Source organism: Enhydra lutris, unplaced genomic scaffold (assembly GCF_002288905.1).
Source record: "Enhydra lutris kenyoni isolate GAN:26980312 unplaced genomic scaffold, ASM228890v2 scaffoldscaffold8, whole genome shotgun sequence".
Lineage (NCBI taxonomy): Eukaryota > Metazoa > Chordata > Mammalia > Carnivora > Mustelidae > Enhydra > Enhydra lutris.
Window position 1 is genome coordinate 28339870 of NW_019154092.1, and position 17430 is coordinate 28357299.

Sequence of the window (17430 nt, forward strand, 5' to 3'; positions counted from 1 at the left end):
AGAATATCATGTTGGAGAAACCAGGAGTGCCAAGAAATGACTGTATAAGAAACATAAGAAAAGCTGAGTCTCATGCCCAAAATGAGAATGAGGAGCCAGGCAGAGTTCTTGCTTTCCTGTGAGGCAATCTGTTAAAAATCCCCTTGGTTCTAATATTGAGGAGCCAATAATGAGTGCCAACGCTCCTTCACTACACAGAGGGTTCCATTATGCTTTCGCCTGGCTCTAAGATACTAAAAATGAGAGTCCTTTGTTTATTGTTCCTCCATAATTTGGCTTTTATCTATTTTGCAGTTCAGGAGTACTTAAGCCAAGATAGTGAGAAGGAAATTAATCAATTTTGCTCCTTATCAAAGTCATGTTATCATAGAGGAATTTAAAGCTATTGTTTAGTGTGTGTTTTGAGAATCATCTTTGCCAGAACTCTCCTTTCCTTCATCACATTTCATAGCATAGAGCTTATTCTAATATTACCACACTAGGGTCTTCCTGGCAGGTAATTAGCAGAGTGTGTTACGGGCTCTCATCACAGATTCCACCAGAGACAAGTGCTGAAAATTCCCTCTCACATCAATTAAGGGTGGCCAGAGAATACAAAAGCCTCCATATAATAATCTAAGAATATTTTCACCCCAAAAATCTCAAATGCATGGAATTCAATAGATAATTTATGAAAAACGACACTTCTCCTTCTGGTTGAACACAGCCCAGTAAATACACTACTTGGTATATATCTTATAAGACTTAAAAATAATGACTCAAAGATGTGTATAATCATACACTCCACATGATCGATATCTAGAGTGAGATTTGTTACCTACTTCTTACCCTGGAGATGAGGCAATGTGAACCACCTTCACTCATTATCTCTTCATAATTAACTGTCATCCTCAACTGGGATGAGTTGATCTTTCCCCAGCACTGCTTTTATTGTAATAATTATCTATGACCAAATCAGTGGTGGTTGTTTCATTAAACAGATGGCTAAATTGTCGCAGGCAACTTCTGGAGTTGAAAAGTCACATTTTAATTGGGGACGTAAGATGTGATTGCTGTTAGCACAACATAAAGTTTCCATATATATACATGTAGAACTTACCCCCACACCAACAAACGACTCATTTTTCAGTCATAAAAATATAAACTGTACAATGTTAAAGTCCTCTGAACTTCTGCCATACATTTAGGGTGCTCCAGGTTTTTTTTTTTTTTTTCCAATTTTAAAAAAGTAAAAAGAAACCATGACTGTAAGACTCTATTCATGGGTTAACAGTACTTATTAGTGGCAAGGCTCACTAGACCCCAGGGTGTCAGCATTACCAGATCAAGTATTAAATGAGGTCAGATTGGGAGCAACTGCATACCCACCCAAGATTGTATACAGAATAGAATGAGCTCTTTCAAAATAACTAAAGCAAATGATTCAATAGTCCGTTTAGATAGGGCCCTACACTAAGATTATTTTTCCTAATCCTGTTACTTCATGAAATACATAATTTAAAAATTCTGCAGCTTAGATGAAATGCATATTTTATCTCCCCCAAATGGTATATCTATACCTAAGGGATAATTGTTACAGGCTGTGTAGAAAATTGTAGCTCCTAAGGGATCCCTTCTACTAACCAAGTAACTTTATTTGTATACATCGGTGGAATAAAGCAGTAGTTTAGCAATGAAGTGACTGACTTGGATATTATCATGAAATCAGTTACTTGCAATTGGTCTGTCCACTTTTGCTATTTACTCTGAGTCTCACTCATCCTGCCAGATGTCATTATTTCTATTTTTACAAATAGCAAAACTAAGGTTCATTCAGTAAGTTCTAAATAGGCAATATAATCTCCATCTCATGGGATAATTGTTGCAATTCCATGATGAGGTAATGTACATAAGGTCACTAGTATCTTCATTTATCTATTCAACAAAAGTATTTAATGAGCACATTCTATACGTTAGGAAATGTGCCAAGTTCAAATATATGAACTGTGTCAATACTGTCTCTGCTATCATAGTTTACAAGTTAATACATGCTTAGCATGTAGGGTGTAATACACATGCAATAAAGTATGTTAATTATAGACTCACAACCTTTTACTACAATTCTGTAATGTTTATGTTGTATAAATTAAAAGTTTTTTTTTTCCAACAAATTTGGGGAAATTTGGCAGAAAAAAATTGACATGAGTATACATACAATCTTTCTTTTTCCTACTTTCTGTGAATATTCATAACTTTTATGGCAGAAATACTAATATATTTGTTTGTGAGATGCTTTCCCAGACCCTGTCATGAGTGTTATGCAATAACTAGAATATATACTCTATCATGTGCCCCAAATTTGAGAAGTTCTGAATTCTGGACCACATAGGATCCAAGATTTCAGATAAGGCTTGTGGATGTGGACTAATATCATAGCTCAATTGTTCTTCCCCCATCCTATATGGTTTTGGTAGAAATAATGAGCAAATATTCTCAGTTACCTGACCCTGGCCATGACTTAGGTGTGGAAGATCATGAGAGTTCATCCCTTTGTTCTTAGTGGCTGATCTAAGGATAGACATATGATCCAAAGAGGAGCAAAGTCCATTCATGGGAAGGGGGATCTGGAGCTGGAAGACAGTTTTTGGACTCTAAGTTTTAAGAAGAGAAGCTTAGAGCTGCTGATGGCAGCATTTCATAACAGATAACAAGGATATGTCTGAGAAGTAAGCTAACACACAAGAGAAGCATAGTTAAGAAATAGGAAAGCAAAGAAACCTTGATGTCTGACCCCATGGATCCAGATATGTGTGAATCTCTGGACTTTCCAGTTTCTTGAGAAAATTCTCTGGACCTATTTAAAAGGAGACTGAAGATATGTTTTCAAAAGAATTGCTAATTAACCTTTATCCTAGCTTTAATAATTACGAGTTGATGGTAGCACTTTGGCCTTAATTTTAGAGCATTATTGTCCTTTAATAATGATCTATTGCAAATATATGAGGTTTTAATGTCTTATATTTAATACTTTGAAGTCCAGTTTGGTTAATCCCATCTGAAAATACCTTTGATCAAGACAAGAAAAACTGAATTATCTACTGAAATGACATGTCATTTTTAACAAAATGGCTACTTATTTAAATCTCCACTAGGAAACATCTTTTGATTCTGAAAATAACTGACTAGATAGGCTTACGATTATTGTCAATCATGGGCTCTTTGCCCAAGTAGCTTATTCGTGAAACAGAGCACCATATACAAATTCTACCCATTTAGTTAACATCACTACCTATTCACACAAACTGCCAAATAGATGAAAATATTTTACAAAATAGTACTTAAAGAGTGAACAAGAATTAAAATTAAATGCAATGTAACTTTTTTCTTTAGGGAGATTTTTTCCCCCCGGTTAGATTTTTAGTTAGTAGTCACTTTTAAAATTGAAACACCAAATGCTGAATAATGTGAAAAACACAGCACACGATAAAAATTAGCTTATCTCCCAGCTAATTTCTACCACAAAGTAACACATTAGTAAATGTCCATTCATTCATTCATTCGTCTTTCATTCAACAATGTCAGTTCAGTTGAATTGAATGTGTATTGAGCAGCTTTCATGAGCAATTAACTGCGCTCTGTGTAAAACACTCTACGTGATACGGACATGAACAAGGTAAGCAGCATAGTACTCAAGGAAAAGAACTTCCTGTAAGGAAGCTAAGGCCCATATATAAATGACAGAAATAGAAGACAAGATAAAACTACAAAAGATGTACCACAAAGTACAATTTGCACACAGAAGAGAGAGAGATTTAAGGTTGCTTGTAGTGAGAAGTGAGGACAAAATAAAGATATATTTGATTTAGTCCTCCAACTAGTTCAAGAGATTGAGACAATGAGGGTTTTCCAGTAAAGGGAGCCATGGAACCCAATTTCAAATTAGATTGCATTTTATCATGTTCCTCAGATACTAGGTACTAGACTACGGAGGACTTTTTACATTTGTTATTTCAAGGGACATTGGTTTTCATGTATGAAATAAATACTATTTGTTTCCTGTTTTCCCCAGGAGGAAACTGAAGCTTAGGGATACAAACTCTATGAGTCACGACTGGCAAAGTAGATCTAAGAACCAAGATCCACGGACTATGAAATCAAGGCGTTTTTCTTCAGATTTTCTCAGCAATCCTGCAAATTTTGTTGTTTCTTTCAGGGCTCAGATTCCCTCTGCGTGGAGGACACTTCAGCTCTTCCACAGATAGCCTGTGAATGGTAACCTTGGTCTTTGTCTCTAAGGTCGTTCTTTGTTACTCTGGAAGCAGAGGTTAGTTGGGGATTGATTTGTGAATTAAAAGTAGTTTTCTGAAAAATCTTAAAAAGCAAGACTATTTTTCCTTAGTCCCTGTAGATAGTCTTCTGGCATCTATTTTGAGGACAAGGGAAGTGTTCATTCAGTTTTTCCATTTTAAGATAATCTCTTGTTTCTTCATAGTGACTTTTAAGAATTTCTTGGGTCTGCTGTGGTTTCACTATAATGTACACAGATAAAGATTTATTTTTATTTACATTGTTCATTGCTGGTCTAGTTCTCTGTTCTTAGGATTCAATGTTCTACTCAATTCTAAAAAACTCCCCTCTCATCTGTTTGAATGTTGTCCTTATTCTACTTTCTCTTCTGGAATGCCTTTTAGGTCTATCTTTATCATTCTGTTTTCCATGTTCACTTCTTTTTTTTTCCCATTTCTCTTTTTCTTTCCAGAAGTAATTTCTGTAGTTCGATGTTCCAGGTTATTGATTTTCTCTTTGGCTGAACCTTACCCACTATGTAACTCATGTAGGAAGGTTTTAATTTTAATATTTATAATGCTTGCCATTTTATTTCTCAAAGTTGTAATATTTCTCATTCTCCTTTCATAGGGCAGTAGCTCTTCCTGAGTCCCAGCTATTTATACTGTTTGCAGTTCATGTTCCTCTCCAGTTACAAAATCCACATCCCGAATTAAGTGGGCATTCAGACTGTAACCCTGACCTGTTTTGACCTACACTCAGTTTTTCTACCTTGCTACTCTGTTATCCTATCACATTAAGGGGTTATTATAAACTCTGGTTATGAGTTTACAATCATCAACTTATCAAATTCATAGCCTGGAAATTTCATTTTCTTTCTTTTGATCTTGGCTAGGTATTTAAATAGTTGTTGTGTTCTACTCAGTATTTGTGTATTTGTAGAGGGAAGGAGGGTGGGTGGGAGGGGCACTCCATGAAACTTAGGCCAACATTTTGCTAAAACTAAAAGATCAAGTGATAGTAACTCTGACAACTATGTTGGCTATATTCTTCACTCTCTAGTTACTCTTCAACCTTAATATATTTAGTAAACAATACCTGTGATCCCTGAGTCAGGAACAACCAGTTACCACAGGAGCACGCACTGAGAAAAGTATCAGAAATCCCATGTGACAGCTTAAGGTGATAAATGAAATAATTGAGCATATTAGAAGAAAGAGTAGAAAGAGGCCAGGTCACATGCTAATTATTTCATGTGCATTATTCCATGTAATACCCCAACAGCCCACTTCTTTAGAAAACTGAAGATTCAGAAACATCACACTAAATTGTACAGGAATTGAACTAAGCCAGGAATCGAACCTCGGTCTCTTAAGTTTCAAAAGGCCACACTCGATTATTGTAAGAAATTTAGAATTTGTTCTGAGATGGCAAAGGTTTGACATTATCAAAGCCAGAATCAAGGAAGACTACTCCAGGAGCAAAGGCAGATTTCTTACATAGCCAATGAAGTTTAGACACCAGCGTCCCTCAACTGGATGGGACTCCTGGAGTTTTTGGGTATTGTAAGGATTCTGGGTATGGAGGGAAAGCCAAAAATCAGGAAGTACTTATACATAAATGTGTCTGAAAATTGTCTCAAGAGATGTCAGAGGAAAAGGGTTTGAATCTTCATGACTTCTGTTTTTGAAAATTTTTTGTATGTGATATCTTTTCTAATTAGAAATAAATATTCAGCCTTCTACTTAATTTTTTGCTCATAATTTTATATTACTTTTCTTTTAATTAAAGGCACAACTTCTATAACTTTCATGCACAAATCCTAGTTCTGTCCTTGCCTAGGAATAGAGAATAGGGAGGGAGAGTACGATGAAAATAGAGAGGTGAGTTAGCATTCTCTAAGAGTATAGGTATAAGGTAAGAATGGCTAGAACTAAAACGGTAGCAAAAAAAAAGTCAAAATTATTGGACTGATGCGGGAATCACAGCAAAGAAAGAATAAATGGAATTCAATGAGTGGTAGTATGTAAGCCATAAGTGGAAGGAACAGTCCAGTCTCATTCCAGGTTGATGAGCACTGCCATTAATGACAATTAGTGGCGCTATTACCAGAAAGAGGCTAGATGAGAGGAATTTACTGGTGATTTGGTAGATGAGGTGAAAGACCAGTGGAGAGGATGAATGATGGAGAATACAAAGATTTCATTGTGGATAAAACAATACATTTGTCCAGCATCTGGCTGACATTTGGAATGAAATACAAAAGCGTTGCAGATGACTGGGATTCTATGTTGAGTGCTGCTTACATAGAACAGACCCTCCAGAGCTGCATATAGGGGAAGACGCTGTAGATGGCCAAGCCCCGGATGTTAGCAAATAGCTCAAAAGCAAGAAAAGGTAAATAAGGAGAGAGACCAACAAGATCCTCAAGAAAATGGGGGTGACTTCATTGAGGATGCAATGTTTTGGTTTGCTACAAAGACAATTATACGATCTTTTAAAGAACCAATAAATAGGGTTGTGAGAACCAGAGTCTGGGTGTGAGGGACCACTGGGGAGTTGGTGATCTGTGAGTATAAAATAATCTTTCAGGAAACCTGGCAAAGAAGTGTAGTCTCATAGATGAGATGAATTATCGTCTTGGAGTCTGGGGACTTTTTTTTTTTTTTAAGTCAGAAGCTTCTCAGTGAGTGGGAAAACAGGAAATATGTGCGTTGGGATGGTTGATGAAGCAACATCCTGAAGGAGGCTGAATGATGGGAGAACAGAGGCTTTGGAGTCTTCCAGGGGCAAATACAATGAGGATATTTCCTCTGCAAAGACAATGGCAGATATTTGAAAAATTTTAGATGATTGTCAAAGTTTTTAATATTGCTCGTACAGACTCTTTGATAACTAAGACTAAGGTATATCCATGTGAACAATGGCCAAAATGAAATAAAGATGCAGATCTTGAAACTGAAAAAGTAAAAGACTAGTGAATTCGAAAGGTCAGATAGCAAAATTATTAAGGGCGAGTCTGAGGATGTAATTAAAAAGAAATACTATGAATAAAGAACTCAGAAGATGGCATGAAAGTATCCTGGGGGATGGTAGATGATATTTATAAAAAAGAGACTAAAAGTTGGTACAAGTAGCAGGTGGGGAATTCAAACAAAATGTGTTGGCTAATTAGCATCAATTAAGTTAATTGGTCACAGTGACAGAAACCTACACAGTTATACAAATAATAATGTGAATAATGGCTGCACAAGTTATTATAGAGTTTTTAATCATGTATGAAGGGGTTGGTATATCTCTAATCAAAGTTTAAGTTTAAAGAAACACTTTAATACATTTTTTATAATATATCCATTTGCTAAAGAATGAATAGCAAGGGTCATTGTAGCTTTTGCAATGCTCGTATTAGGGAAGTTTAAAATTGAAAATGAATTCTGAGCTCTCTACTTTCATCTGCATTAGGCAACTACAGGCAAATGATGTAATTAGTGAAATTCCCTAAAAAATGTGCTATTTCCTAAACATTACTTCTTTTCTGATGTAAGAGTCATAGGCTCAGAAGACCAGATATCAAAATAGCTGAGGAAGGTACTATAAGATGTAATTGAAAAGAAATAATATAATAAAGAACTTTTATTACAGTATTAAAATATAGTGTATCCATAATTAGACTTATTAATTTTAATTTATATCTCATTTTTCCCCTAAAATAGGTATCAGAGCCACCAAAGAAATATATACTCTGTGATCAATTAAACAAAAAAGATAACTACGACTTCAGATAAACTTTGGCTCTGAACTTGCTGGCAGGAAGGCAGTTTAATTGTATTATCCTAGTAAAGAGAAAACAAAAATGTTCTCTTTCCAGAGGAGAAGCACTTTTTTTCTTGTATGACATTCTAAAAAAAGTTTCTGAAATAAGGTAATTTACTCTGGATAGTTAGCAGCCTCATGGACAACATCCTTAACAAAATATTACAAAATGTCACACACCTATTTCTTCAAACACAGTTAATCACATGATATTTAAAAAGTAAATAAACAGGTAATTTTCAAGATGCTGAATTTACTGAATTCAAATATCTAGGCTACCTGATCTGTTGTGGCAGAGTGGCACAATTTGAGATACAGTAGGAATTATGGGCTGCAAGTGTCTTACAATTGCTCCCCTAAATAATCCTTTGAGTTTTATTAAAAAAATACATGCAAACATAGGCAGCATGGTATAACAGTCTCTAACAATATAAGCTCAGAACACAAAAGGAGAAATCACACCACATAACACAGACTACACTTCGGTATGGCCCAATACCCCCTTGTTCATAAAGTTTTGCTTTTATGATCTTATCCATTACATGTGCTCTTTAAGATCAGGACATCTTGAAGAAACACATTTTTTTTCCTAGAACCATCAACAGATGTTCTTTAGAAAACTCATTAAGTAATTTGAGAGTCAAAACTGCACAACTGAATCAGTAACAATTAGATGTATTTGTTAAAGGATTAATTTAAAGGTTGCTTAACTCATTCACTGAGTTCCAAAAATCTAATGAAACCTTAAACAGTACTCTGGATCAAACTTACAGAGATTTTTCATAAAACATGCCCTTTGATATTCAATGCTGAGAATTTTATGATTTGAAAGGATTATAACAGTGAGTTGGTGAAAGTGTATAGAAAAGAATCATAATACAGAATAATATAGTTACAGTTATATAAATATAGTAATATAGTTATTGTACTTAGCCCATTACAGAGACTATTTGGAGTGATGGCATGAAATTTTGGCCACTTAGGCAATCAAGATCTGTGGGTTCTTGATAATTCTAGTGAAATAAAAATACTTAAATACCTACTCTAATATTTGTATGCATTCAGTGAAGTCAGTATTTACGTTGTAAGTAAGTATTTATGTTGACATGTAAATTCTTAAGGGAGAATTATTTTTTACCATGCATAGATTTTATAAATGACAGTGGGAAATTAATAAAAGTGAATGCCAACATTCTCAACTAATATATGTTGTGATAAAATACTTCTATGGGATTACCTCTTCAAATTTTTTGAATTTCTTAAAGTCAACACAAAACATAATTCAATATGTTGTGTTTCACTCTACTTAAGGAGTCTTCTGGCTGAGACACCCCAAGTAACTGGAAGAGATAAACTTGTTGAATGCCACTTTCATTTTATAAGATGGAATCTCCTACCAAATAATTCTACACTTCTGCAAAACTATAATGGGGCACGTGGGTGCTCAATCAGTTAAGCATCTGCCTTTGGCTTGGGTCATAATTCCAGGGTCCTGGGATTGAGCCCCACATCCAGCTCCTTGCTCAGAAGAGAGCCTGCTTCTCTTTCTGCCTCCCTCTCCCCCTGCTTATGCTGTCAAATAAATAAAAAAATGAAAATAAAACAATTCTACACTTAAGAATTTCATTTTACAAATATATAAAAAAATTCTTGCTGATTGTTTGACCTGTTAAGTATTGCAGAATAATTTATACATAAAAACAACTACATGCTGAAAACAAGGCTTTTTTCCATGTCTACCTACACAAAACACAATAGAAGATTATTTATTTAATGTCTCAATTAAAAAAAACTATGGATATTATATCAAATTTTAAAAAGTGAGGGCAAAAAATACTCACAATATTTAGTTGTAATTACTATCTGCCGTAGTTATACATTTTCCTATCTGTTCTAGATAAGGATAAAGTATTCAAAATGACACATAAACCTCCCCAGGTCCCATGACAATGAAGTGATACACGTAAAAAAACAAAAAAAAAAATCAAGACTCCAAGTGTCAACTGAATGGTAGATTTGTTATTTACAGAATATTCCTGAGTAAATGTACAAAAAGAACTCAACCTGTGATAAAAATTTTCATTCATGTTGTTCACTTAACATTTAATTACAATAGGCCTTATATTACTTAAGTATTTCACTTCCCACAACTTGTCACCTCAATAAATCATAATATGAAGGAACATGTTATATTTTCCTAAATAGCTGGTTAGAAATCTCTAATATTTCTGCTTATTACTTTGTGTAATGGTATGTACATTATTGAATAAGTGAAAAATGAATAAATACAAAACAAAAACTCAGGAAAATATTATTTCTATACAGTATATTTCTTTGTGATTAGTTTGTAAAACTCCTTGACTTTGAATTAGTCAACTTCTGTTCTCCTCTATGCATAGCACAGGGTGTATAAAAAAATAGATGCCAATTTTGAAGTAAATAAATACGATCAAAAAAAAAACCTGGGGTGCCTGGGTGGGTCAGTAGGTTAAACCTCTGCCTTCAGCTCAGGTTATGATCTCAGGGTCCTGGGATCGAGCCCCGCAACAGGCTCTCTGCTCAGCAGGGAGCCTGCTTCCTCCTCTCTCTCTGCCTGCCTCTCTGCCTACTTATGATCTCTGTCAAATAAATAAATAAAAATTTAAATTAAAAAAAAAATACTCAGAGTTGGGGGCGCCTGGGTGGCTCAGTGGGTTTAAGCCTCTGCCTTCGGCTCAGGTCACAATCCCAGGGTCCTGGGATCGAGCCCCGCATCGGGCTCTCTGCTCAGCAGGAAGCCTGTTTCCCTCTCTCTCTGTCTGCCTCTCTGCCTACTTGTGATCTCCGTCTGTCAAATAAATAAATAAAATCTTAAAAAAAAAAAAAAACCTGTGAAAGTTTCAAATATGCCTTAGAGAAATTAAGAATCTTACATGACAATGATTTTTCTCATAAAGAATAATTAATGGAAAATAAGAAATTTCACCAAAGAATCTTTAAAGAATATTACAAGATTAGGAAAAAAATAGAAATGCCTGATGCTAGTAAAATAAAAACCCTGATAATATGATATCACCTTAATTGTTACTGAAAAAGAAAAGTATACATTGTACATTGTATTCTGAATGAGGCATATTTAGGTTGGATTGCAATTTTACATTAGCTGTCGAGTGGTTCCGAACCAAAGGTCAGTGCCAGGACTCTAGGCTTTTATACCTGTTTAGATACCCTTTCTCTCTGTCATCTCTCTTCTATTGAGTAGGTAATAATAATTTTTAAATAATTTGGTAATGGGAGAAATAGCTTTATTTTTTTCAAGCAAACTCTCCTCTCTGATACCTCTACTGTCATCATTTCATTTAATCAAGCACAGCAGTGCCATTTGATTTTAAAATGATTTATGCTGTACAAACTCTGACTTCAATATAGTTAGTATTCTGAGAAGTAAACAAGTACTTAAGTGGAGTATTCTGTGATTGTTTCAAACAAACACTTCGGGAAGCTTTTATCAGATGACAGATTAAATATTATTTGAAGATATTTTCACAGTTAAAATTTATTGAGTGGTTACTATGTGTCAGAAATGGTGTGCAGGGTTTGACAAGTGACAACTTTTATAATTCTCACAAGTTATTAATTAGTTACCACCTCTAGAAGAAGCATCTGAGTACAGGTCATTGAAGTAACTTGCCAGTCACACAGCTACAAGGTGGTGGATTCAGAACTGCAAACCAGGCTCTCGGAGGACTGAACCTTGTGCTTGGTACTATCTAGGCAGATGGCCTGTCTATAAGGTCATACTGTTTTAAAGAATATCAAAGGCAGACACCTAGGTGGCTCAGTCGGCTAAGCATCAGACTCCTGATTTAGGCTCAGATCATGATCTCAGGGTCATGAGATCAAGCCCTGTGTTGGGCTCCATACTGGGTGTGGAGCCCGCTTAAAATTCTCTCTCTCCTTCTCCCTCTGCTCCTGCCCCTCTCGCTCACACACTCTCTCTCTTGCTCTCTCTTTCAAAAAGAAAGAAAAAAAAAAACAACACTGAAAGTATTTCTAGAATCCAGTGAAGAAGAATTGATAATAGACAGTGGATGTATTGCTTTTGTCATTTCATTTAGATCTAAGAACCTACTTCTCTTAAATGACATCTCTGAAACCTCTCCTAGCTTCACCGACACTGTCCTTTTACAACTAACACATGACAGGCACTGATCACAAACACCAGCAGTCTTGGCTTTGATGAAGCCAAGAAAAGAGAAAAAAAAAATGGCTTCAGAAAATTTCTAATAATACATTTCTGCTCCTATACATAAAATACAAAAATTCAAAAAATACATTGTAAACATACTCACTATTTCTAAGAATAGCAATTAGAGCAAGATGAAATAGAATAAAGTTCAAAAACCAAGGATATCTGATTTCCACCCATAAATAACCTAATGTCAACATAATCTCATCCATCTGTAAAGCCCAGATGAATAGAAAAGCTCATGTTACCATCCACAAGCACACAAATACAGAGGACAACAAAGCCTTCTTTTCGACGTGAGGATTTTCATTCCCTGATCTTTACTTTCAAGGCTTGCTACTTCTTAACCACTGGTATGAAAACAGTATTATTTAGTTGGTTCTATCCATTTCCTTTGGTTCCAGAGAAAGCCATTCTCACAAGCCATCTAAAGCAAAAACCTGTGCTTCGATTGAAGACTTGGTTAGGCTTATATCCACTTCAGTAGTGACAGAAAACAAACGTGAATGAGACGCTGGTTCTCATCGGTTTTTAACTCAGATCCCCCTCATTTCCTGTGACATGGTATCATGTGTGCCTGTGTCTCACCAGACACTCCTTATTGAATAACAAAGGGGATAAATACTTCAGGAAGATGAAAAGGAGAAGGGGAAAAAAACAAACAAGCAAACAAAAACCCCTTGGACCTGACATTATGGAAAAAATAAAAAAAGACACTAAGATGAAAAAAGAAATAGTGTCATGGTTTACATGTGGGATTTGGATGGAATCTAGGGCTGTGTTTTAATTCAAAACTCACCATCTCAAAACCACTTCTTTTCATCCGCCTGCAGGACTTGAGGTAAGTACGTATACGTTTTCTGGCACGCTCTTGATACTCAGGGAATTGTCGCCTGCATGAGTCAATGATAGCCTGGATCTTTTCTTTGGGCTGCTTAGAGATTGGGACCATTCGGTCCAAGTTTTCATCTACAAACAGCCTGACAAACATCTGTTGGCAAGAGGGAGACAGAGGAGAAGGGTTTGGAGGACTGCTCTCTGCTGTTCCTAGCTTCCTGTCTTGATTACCGATAGGAAAATACTCTTTTCTGCTTTATGCACTGGAGAACTTTGCAATGGAAAGCCAGAAATTTTAAGCAAACACCCTTTAAAGGCTTTCTAAATGGCTGGATTAAAAAAAAAACAAAAAAACAGAGAGAAAAAAGAGAGAGAGAGGCAGACAGACAGACAGACAGACAGAAAAGTATAGACTATTATGTAGGAAAAAAAAAGCAGGAAATAACAGTAGACTGTGACAATTAGGCACCCCATAAAATTCTCCATTAATGATAAATGCGACTGCTACGTTGCTAGGCTGCACAGTATGCTAATCTCTGAAAACAACCAACTCTTTCGTCATGCATAATTAGCTAAGCCAGGAAGGCGAGAGAAATTACTGATGACAGCCATACTCTTCTGAGGAATAAGCTGAGGCCCCCTCATCCACTAGGTAAACATGCATACTCACACAACACAAATCCAGTTTTCAGCTCACATTTGGCTTTAAAATTCTAAACAAAACACAGCAATTCTGGTGTCTGGTTGGCAAAGAGTGTTTCATGTACTTTTTAAATCCTTCTGTAAATTAAACAGACATGTCTCTAGAATATCCACATTTACCACCAAGCAACAACATGAAAGTGAAGTGGTAAAAAGTAAGCCACAGCGGGGAAGCGTGGCCGGACTCACATTAAAGGCTTTCAGCCGCTCTGCCTCAACGCCATCCGTCTCATTCACTTTCTCAGAATCGTCGTGGTCGTCGTGGTCATCTTCGTCCTCATCTCCCCTGTTTAGCGACAGGTCCTCGGCACCTCGGTCTACACTCTCATTTTTGCCGGAGTCATAGCTTGAGTAGCTATGCGCAGGAGACTGAAAAGAAAGGGGTGAATTGCTGCTTTAAATTCATCGCAGAGCAGATGAATTCCGTTTTTAACTTCAATGGTTTCTGAAAAATCTTGCTGAAAGAGGTTAATCCCAGAGTTGTGGCTATTTTAATTGAAATCAAAATTAGTGGAGATTAGATGGAAAATCCCTCTCCCCAGTCACGCCAGTTACATTACAAGGGCTGGGTAGCTGCACGGAGCATTTCTATCACTGCAAAAAGTTCTATCGGCTTTAGGTTTTCAAGAGCACAGATAGTTTCCACCCAATATACATACTTTCAAAAAGAAAGAAAGAGAAAACCAACCTGTAAGCACCTTTGCGAAAGAATCATTGAATCACATATTCTTAGAAACAGAAATGACTCAGAGCTTACTTAGTCTAACCATATCAGTATTTTCTTAAACAGATAAGGAAACTGAGGGGGGATATGTTTAACTGATTTGTCCAACAAGGACTACACAAAATATTGATACTAGGGGTGCTAATTATAAGACAAAGTCTTGAAAATCAGTTTTTAAATTGTCCGTGAGTCTTAGGATGGAATTGAATTTTGGTCTAGAGAAAAAGAACCAGGTTTCCTCTGAATCATGTGAAGCTTAATGCTTCCTAATGCTTTAAAAGATGAATGTCAACCAACACAGATCTCAAAAACCTTGATAATTGTGTTCAAGACCAACCATGGGTCCTGCTGTAGTATCTCCTATTCCTTTGTCTATATATCACCTTTTCCTTTCAGAAATAGCCTCTGCTCCCCCAGATGAGAGTGACAACCCCAGGGCAGCAAACTTCTCTACCCCAGCTGTGGGTAGCTGAAATCAAGTTGAATCCAGCAAGGTTAAGCAGAATAGACTCCTACTGGCATCATCTGAGATTCCAGATTCAACTATGCCTGAAATTAACCCATCAGCTCTGTGATACTGTACATCTTCTACACCCCATCCCTCTTCATTTTCTTCTTTGCTTAAATCTGAGTTTTAGTCCTTTGCAATTGCATCTGAGGTGGTATGGAAATCAATCATGGTAAGGCCAGATTAACAACCCAAGTTTCACATATGGAAACGTAGATACATAGATTACTTCAGTGAAATGGAGAGTATCTCTAAACATCAACAGCACTTTCAAATCTGAAATGTAAAATGCTTTTGGAAGAACTTCACAATGGGAAATTTTAAATCAGCATCGTTCAAAAATGCCTGCGTGGAATAACATATGTGCGATATGGTGTAAGGATCATGCTAATATATTATGACTTCAAGAATAATAAAACTAGAATAGGTCCCTGACATAAAAAATAAAGTTAAAATTTAAAAAACACATTTTATAATATAGTATTGTAATATTATAATATTTCAAATTATTAACAAGGTATATTTACCTAATAAGATATAAGGCAAATATTCCATAGGTTTGAAAAATAGACCATGTATATATTTTTAATGCCAATGTGCAACATTTAAAAAATGTTACAGTGCATTTAACTGAATGCAAATATGCTGGGATAATATATTCTTTCTGCATGCCACGAGAAATATACAACCCACCGTCTGCTTTAAACAGAACCATTTAGAATGATGTCGGATTTATACCTCTTGTCTCTCTAGGTAAAGAAGACCCAGTTTTACAGACCTGAGAATATTCAGAATCTAAATCTAAAACATAATCATTTTTTCCTTCTATTATACAAACTGAAATTTTCTCAGCTGGAGTGCCATTTCCTGTCTCTCTCAATGTTGAAGATACAACTAGCTTTCAAGGCCAATCCTAGTAAATTCAATTTCCACCAAGATCCCCTCTTCTATCTCACTCTACTTTAACGTTCTCTAAACTGTGAACTTTTAATATACTATGGCATTTGACACAGAATTAAACACTATCATTGCTCTCTACTTCTCATGTTAATTTGCATTTTCTTTCAAGCTAGACTGAGATAGGAATCAACACTTGACCTCTACATCTTCTCTCACAGCAACAAAGAAATGTTCTCTACAGAAATAGCATTTAAGACTGCTAGCAGTGTCGCATTTTCTACAAAACTATTTGGTCTTAAAAAATGGGGGAATGAAGCCAAGTAACAGACTGGGAGAAAATATTTACAAAAGGCACATCTGATAAAGGATTGTTAGCCAAAATACACAAAGAACACTAAAAACTAAACATAAGAAAGCAAACAACCTGATTAAAATAGGAGCCCCAAACCTTAAGAGATAACTCAGCAAAGGAGACAAACAGATCACACACAGACATATCAAAAGAAGCTCCACATCATCCGTCATCAGGGAAATGCAAATTAAAACCAGGAGATACTACTATACACCTATTAGAACGGACAAAACCTGGAACATCAACATCAAATTCCGGATGAGGATTTGGGGCAGCAGGAACTCATTCACTGATGAAGGGAATGCAAACTGGTACAACCGTTGTGGAAGACAGTTTGACTTTTTCTTACAAAACTAAACATTATTTTATCATATGAACTCACAGTCATGCTTCTTGATATTTACCCAAGGAGTTAAAAACTTATGTCTACACAGATAAACTGCACAGGGATATTTATAGTAGCTTTATGCAGAATTGCTAAAACAAAAGCAATCAAGATGTGTTCCGGTAAGTGAATGGATGCATAAACTGTGGTACCTCCAGTAATGGAATATCATTTAATACTAATAAGATATGAGCTAATGGAGACAGGAAGAGACACCAAATACCTGTCACTAGGTGAAAGAAGTCAATCTGAAAAGACTACATATTATATGATTTGAGCTCTAAAACATTCTGGAAAAAGCAGAAGCATGAACAGTTCAAAGATCAGGGGTTGTGGGGAGTGGGGGGGTGCAGAGGGGCAGCACAGAGGATTTCTAGGGCCCTGAGAATACTCTGTATGATGCTATAATGGTAGATACATGTCATCCATAGAATGTACAGCATCATGACTCCCAATATAAACCACAGACTTTGGGTATTTATAGTTTGTCAATATAAGTTCATCAGTTAGAACAAATGTACCACTCTGGTAAGTGATGTTGATAATGAGGGAGGCTATACTTGCACAGGGTCAGGGGGTATGTGGAAATTTCTGCATCTGCTTCTCAATTCTGTTGTGATCTTAAAATTGCTCTAAAAAATAAAGTCCTTTTTAAAAAATGAAGAATAGGGGTATTGGGATGATAATACAGAATGAAGCCATAAAAATCACTACA

The 17430-nt window shown here is 35.9% G+C and overlaps 1 protein-coding gene across 4 annotated transcripts in view; it reads right to left on the reverse strand.

The window, feature by feature from the left end:
- The window catches only part of LOC111142597 (nucleolar protein 4), a 397248-nt gene that overhangs the window by 95836 nt on the left and 283982 nt on the right, over positions 1 to 17430 (reverse strand). For 2 of the 4 annotated variants that reach the window (XM_022495894.1, XM_022495897.1), the window contains 2 exons: positions 14036 to 14215; positions 13107 to 13298 (listed from right to left, as the gene is read on the reverse strand). In XM_022495894.1, coding sequence (XP_022351602.1) covers positions 13107 to 13298; positions 14036 to 14215 — 372 coding nt within the window. The remainder of the gene's footprint in view (positions 1 to 13106; positions 13299 to 14035; positions 14216 to 17430) is intronic. The other 2 variants (XM_022495896.1, XM_022495895.1) reach the window with 1 other exon arrangement.